Genomic DNA, 6,562 nt, shown 5'->3' with positions numbered 1-6,562 from the left:
GACCAGCTAGCACTAAATATTAGATCATGATCTAATATTTAATAATAAACATTTTTTTTATATATTATCTCTAACAAATTAACGCCAATGCAATTGTGATTAAAAAAAATAGCAAGAAAAAATAAAAATAGATGCAGCTTACTGGTAAGTTGTTATGGTGAGCTATTTTTAGAACAGGCCCGCAGGCGACTCATGTGGTCCTTGCGGGCGACCTGGTGCCCGCGGGCACCGTGTTGGTGACCCCTGTTGTAGAACCTCACATCAGTAACAATGTAGAATCCTTGTTGTTTATAGTTTACAAATGACAAAATGTTCACATAAAATTATGACAGCATTTAAATAATATCAGCCACTACTAGCATTCTCTTATTTACTGTCTCTTTTGAAAACTTATCACTACATATACAGCACAAGACTTTTAAGAGTATTTAACAAAAACATTTTTCCTGGTTTTACTACAACACTTGGGCACATATTCGCCCTCACATGGAAGAAGTAATCTGATTGGCATGGTGGTATGTAGCATGTAGTTTGAAGCAGGGATTTGGTAGTGCCCCATGTGTAGGAACCCAGTCAGGATTTGTTTCATCCATTTCATAGGCTGGTTTGCCTGCAATAATAAAAAACAATTAGCAACTCTATAAATAGAACGTATATCCACAAAATCACTCATTAGGATGTTTGTTCTAATTTGCTATGACCTCAGAGTGCATTGAAAATAAAACTAATAGGCTATAAAGAGTAATATGAACTTATTTAGATCTTACCTGAATGAAAATGTCTGGAGCACACCAACAGATATCTGGGGATGGTAGAGAACTGGATATCAGCTCGTCTCACAGCTGCTATTCAGGCTAGATGCCTTCTTTTGGTAACATCCGATACATAAGCTCCCCCATGTTGCTTCCAGGTGGAAAAGGATAAAAAGAGAGCCCATTTTCCAGCTTATTTCCTTCCCGATTGTGCAATCTAATATTACAACCGATAACACAGCAAGTGCGATCCATTGCTGATGCTTTCGCTCCTTTAGCCCTTTGTTTGGCCTGCTAAAATGGCGCCTCGGCGGTCACGCCCCCTGCGGTGACATCACGCGAGTTTTAGAAAATCTCCGTTTTCAGTGATTCGAAACGCAGTTTACATGTGGACAAAAGGTCCAAATGCATAGAAACAGCTGCGTTTTCAAGAATAGCAGTGTAGGTTTTGGACGTGGCACAAAAGAGTACGTTTATTTTATTACTACCTGTAACTTATTGCAGTTTACTTGTGTTTGCTTAATTGTTTACTAAATGTCTTTTGGGGGTGGGAGGGGTTAGGTGGTGGTGGGTGTGCTCCAGACAAAATGCAGCCAACATAGCGCTTGACCACTAATGGAAACATTACACTAAAGTAAACACTTTTCACTTCCAGAAACAGGTGCTTGCTGTGTTGTGTCAATACTTATTAGTAGTATATCATGATTATTATATTTATTATGGATTGTTTCAGACTATAGTGCTACTAGTCTTGTAGGCAACAAATTAGTTGCCTTTAATTCTTTCATCGGGATGATCTGATCAATATTCTTACATTGTAAAAACAAAAGGTCTCTTTAGACCTCTTCTAGCAAACATGGTTAAAACCCAGATGTCATCTCCTAAGTCAAAACTAGTTTTGATAAAACTGCAAAATTTGCACAAGAGACAGATGCATGCTAACCTTAATCCACGTAGTATAGTTATGTATTCAGACTGTCTCTTACAAAGTTAGAAATGTCAATTAGATTTTTGAGAGGAAGGAATTGGATGCATTTGTCTTTTAAAAAACAACAACAAAAAAACAACTGATCTGGTTAAAACATAGCTGTGAAAAGGCAGCCACACAATGTTTCCTCCATGTACAAAGACTGCTATTTTTTAGCCTATTTAAAATAATAATAATAATAATGCTTTAGGAGCCATTAATAAGGTGGCCCAGAGAGGTCAAATCCCCTGCAACTTAAGAAAACACATCAAATAGAAAAATACAGCAAAAGCAAGCAAAACACAGTGGACGTTGAATAAAACACAACAGAAATAGATCTTAAAAATGAAATGAAAGTTGAATAAGAAAAACAAAAACCCACAACAGAAGTTTTTTGAGGTGATAACAACGTGACTGAACAGTTGCGGGGGTGACAGAAACCAAAACGTGAAGGATTGCACGCTTAAAAGAAGCAGGGACTCATGTTGTGAGACGGAAGGGTAATGTATGTTTTAATCATATGATGCATATAATACGCTAGATATATATTTTCCTATTAGCTTATTTTTCCTATTAGTTTCCTTTATCCCTACTGCGACCTGTCTCTTCAATTACAAATAACTGTGCAATTGAGGCTTTTTATTATTGTTTTGTTTACTCTTCTTGTTGCCTTGCTGCTAACCTAATTTCCCTTTGAGGGGCAATAAAGTATTTGAATTGAACTGAACTGAATTGAAGCTGTTCCTTCACTTTTTTGTTCTTCTCAAAAACTTGTTTGTTTGGGGTTTTTTTTTTTTGTATAGGTTATTTTTTACCAGGGAAATGATGTCAGGGTTTCAACTCGGTTTGCTGGGCTGTTGCTCTCTGTATGATTCAAAACAAATGATCTACTGACAGAAGAGTGTCCTCACTGACTTTATTCATTGTTTGATATCACATCACTGCCACAATAAATTTTTCAGGTCATCTGACAATTAAAAAATTAGATAGCTACAATATTATTGTGTTATACTAGCACCTTGATTTTTTTTTTACATTGGATTTAGCATTAAAGCTAGAAGAGGACTTTCTATCAAAAGGGTCTTTGATGATTTCAGTCATAAGTCAAAATTATGTTTGAAAGAAACGATATTTTATCGGATTGCGGTGTGTGATATCCATAGTCATTTCTAGTTAGGAAGAAATTGGAAAGATAAAGGCATAAACTGAAAAAATGTCTAAAAACAGTCTTCTCATGGTATACAACAGGTGAAAATAGCAACACTTTTGATTTATGTACAGATTCTACAGCACAGCATGTGTCAGGTGGATATTAAGCCACCTTGGAGCTGTTTTACAAAGGCTATTAAGCAATATCGTTCAGATAGAGTTAACTTAGCCAGCTAACAGCCTTAACCAAATTTTCCTCGTGATGAATAAAGTATAATCAATCAATCAATCAATCAATCAATCAATCAATCATCTTCTCAGTACAGCCAGGATCCATATCCATTTTTACATACAATGTTGCTTCTCTCTGCAGTGGCAAAGGCCTTGCTTTTTTCTTTATTACTATCACTGTGACAATCACTACAGCTACCACCAGCAGCAGCACCACTACTGCCACCACAACATACGGCATATGCGGTGGTGGAGGACTGCTGGGTAAATTCAAAGTGATCTCCTGTTTAAAAATACATTCCAGAGACTCTGTCCACTCGTTGTCCATTTCATCTTCTTCAGTACCTTTGTCATCATATTCTGTATCATAATCCGTATAATTCCCTGCGAAATCCAGGGTTTTAACAACAGCACACAAGTACTTCCCTCCATCTGACACCTTCAGGTCGTTGATGGTCAGCAAAGTCCCATCCTCAGATAGAGTCACTCTGCCTCGTAGATCTTTAGGGATGGGAACAGTTTTGTCCTGTGAGTCGTGGATGATCTCATAGTGCCCTGAAAGTCCATAGCGGTGCCACTGCACTATAGCTGAAACATCTTGGCCACAATCACACATCAGGGAGACATTTTCACCTTCATCAGCAACTTTTTCTTGGAGTTTGTTTTTGGGGCAAAGAAACAATGCATAATGAATCTCACGTGAAGGGGAGATGCATGAATAGTCTCCAATGTAGTCTGCAGAGATGGCAGGTATAACCAGTGAGAAGTCATCAGCTGATATGTACATTGGACTGCCCCTCGTGTTACCATCAATTCTTCCCAGTGGAATTTCCCACACCTGGTCACCCTCATCAATAGAACAATTTAGAAGCACTCTGTCCCCCAGTGAGACAAAAACGTCCTTGCTTTCACTCTCATCTGGTGGGTGCATGGTTTGGAAACTAAGACAGCTGATACCTTTCATCACAACACACTTAAAGTGTGTGGTTTTCTGTAACATGTTGTTGAACACAAGCAATGCACCGTTGTCTCTTACATCTACCACACCTGCAAGCTCCTTCACCAGAGGCTTCAGCGAAACACTGCTATCCAGGAAGAGTGTGGGCTCATAAGACGGATACATTTCATGGTACCAGCGTACAGATGTTCCCTCAGAGCCAATAGCACTGTTATTGCACAAGATCTCAGTCCCTTTACCGTCTTTACTTACAATTATGTCTTCAGATTCAATCTGCTCCTTACACACAGTGAGCTGCTGTGTCTTCTGGCTGATTATCGTCTGGTTCTTCCAACATTCCCTCCTATAAATCCCAGAGTCCAAGAGAGTGAGGTTACTGATTTGAAACCCGAGCAGGTTGGGATCGTCACTGATGTGGGTACGACCCTGTAGGTCTGCAGGTGGTGTGTTGGGCATGTTCTTGTTTGAAGAGTTGCCAAGCAGTTGGTCTCCCTCTGAAGCAGATCTATAAACAACAATATAATCCATTGCGAAACAGTATCCCAACTCCATAACTTCACCCTCTGCTCTGACAGCAGGTTCTGGGTTGTCACTGTAGACCTCATGAAGGAGGAGGAGAAGGAAAAGCAGGAGCTCTGCAAACCTGATGCAGGTCATGTTGTGTCTGAGTGACTCTGGAAAGTGTGATTACTGAATGTCGTTTGCGACTTTGGTTCTGCTTAAAGCAGAACAGGAAGTAGCGGGGTTGGTGTGTGTGTGTGTGTGTATGAGTGGGAGTGAGGTGTGCACATTTTTATGATGATAGTGCTTAATAAAAAAAAGACATTCATCTCTGAAAGCATAATTGTCTAAGAAAATATACACAAAACATAGACTTGATACATGTCCAGTGACGGGGCACTCAAAGGAAAGAAAGATTTACAAAATCAAACTGGAGAAGCCGACACCATTTACAGCTGACAGAAAATACAACACAGTCTCTGCACTTCACTATTTCTTCCCATCTCTTTCTGAGAAGATGTAACTAATACATTTAATTACTGTCATGGTTGTCACTCATTTTGAGTTTATTATGTTGTAATGTTTTAGCTCTCTATAATTCAGTATTGTGTTTTAGTTCCCCTTTTTTATAGTTTATTTGGATTTCCTGTTTTCTTGTTGCGGTCTCATTCCCTGCTTCCAGTTCGAGTCTCTCATGTCCTCCGTGTTGCGTCGTTGTGTTTCCCTGTTTACATGTTCCCCTCCTTGTGTGTTATTTCTTGTCTCCCCTGTCCTTAGTGTACTTTCATGTATGTTCTCCCCAGCCAGTAATGCCCCCCTCCCGCATCCCTCTCTCTTTCTCTCTCTCTTTGTCTCGTCAAAAGTAAACTGACTATCACATGTTCTGCATTCTGTGTTTAGAGTTTAGTTTAGCTTTTCCCAGTTCAGTTATAGTTTAGCTCTTTCCTGTCTTTTCATTTCTCTGTTCTGTTCAGCCTTAATAAAATGTCTCGCTTTTGGTTTCAATTAAGTTCGTTTTCACGCTTGGTTGTTTGTCTGCGTTTGGGTACACTCCACACACCGACCAGACGGCTGTGACAATTACAGCTTAGATATTGATGGTAAAAGGTGATTGATGCACTGGGAATCACTGGATTACCAATGAAGTGTCGTTTGCATGATGTACGTCGGTCATTGGTTTCACTGCCTGCAGCTTTAATGTTTTGGTCCATTCTCATTTTTTTCTTTAATATCTTAACCAGAAGAAGTTGTTTCCAGTAAAAGAAGAAAAATATCCCCACCAGGCCCACTGCACACTGTGTTCAGCACCAAACAACAAACCAAACAGCATTTAGCTGCTAAAGAGACTGATATTTCCTACAGATTTTGTGAAGAACAGAAAGGAGCAGAGAGGACAATGGATGTTTGACTCATGGTTATCAGGTAGCCAGAAACGTCACATGAGTAGACTTGTGATATATATATATTATGTTTGTTTTAAATACACCACTCTTGCTTAAAAAACAAAAAAGAAAAACCAAACAACTGATGTCCTGCAGAATTTGACAATTACAAGCTACACTTAAGCTATTAGAAGTGGCTTATAGTCAAAGTAGCCATTCATTTTATTTGAATTTCTCCCCTTCCCAATTATGTCCCTCCATCTAAATTATTACCACATTACACCTTCCTCTGTCTCTTGCTCACACTGTTGTACGTACCTCTTTATCTTTTCTGGTACTTCTCTGCGACCGCTGCTAGCAACAGCAGCATCCTGTGATTCGGAGGGACTACTCCATAACCCGATGTACACCTCCCAACAAATGTAACTAAGCGTCAGGTCGATGCAGCACACTTCAGTACAGCTAATTTCTCTCATGCATTTCCAAGTATTGTTATGCTGCAGTTTTTAATTTATCAGTGAGAGAACAACAATCATCACCTCAGTGTAAAAAAAATAATATTATATCATCAGTATATGAATTCACAAATGTCAATAGATTCCTGGAAGGAGAGTGTTGAAAT

At 39.1% G+C, this 6,562-nt stretch overlaps 1 protein-coding gene across 1 annotated transcript in view; it reads right to left on the bottom strand.

Annotated features, from left to right (window-relative positions):
• Positions 1-10: 10 nt before the first annotated feature.
• The window catches only part of LOC106633360, a 13,733-nt gene continuing 7,181 nt past the window's right edge, over positions 11-6,562 (bottom strand). The window contains exon 2 of the mRNA XM_014336168.2: positions 11-3,517. Within this exon, the coding sequence (XP_014191654.2) occupies positions 3,170-3,517 (348 nt within the window). The 3' untranslated portion in view covers positions 11-3,169. The remainder of the gene's footprint in view (positions 3,518-6,562) is intronic.

The sequence above is a fragment of the Haplochromis burtoni genome, unplaced genomic scaffold (genome assembly GCF_018398535.1).
Source record: "Haplochromis burtoni strain Fernald_Lab_line unplaced genomic scaffold, NCSU_Asbu1 Contig_127, whole genome shotgun sequence".
Classification (NCBI taxonomy): domain Eukaryota; kingdom Metazoa; phylum Chordata; class Actinopteri; order Cichliformes; family Cichlidae; genus Haplochromis; species Haplochromis burtoni.
The sequence above is the reverse complement of the archived record's forward strand: the minus strand, read 5'-3'. Positions and strand labels throughout refer to the sequence as shown.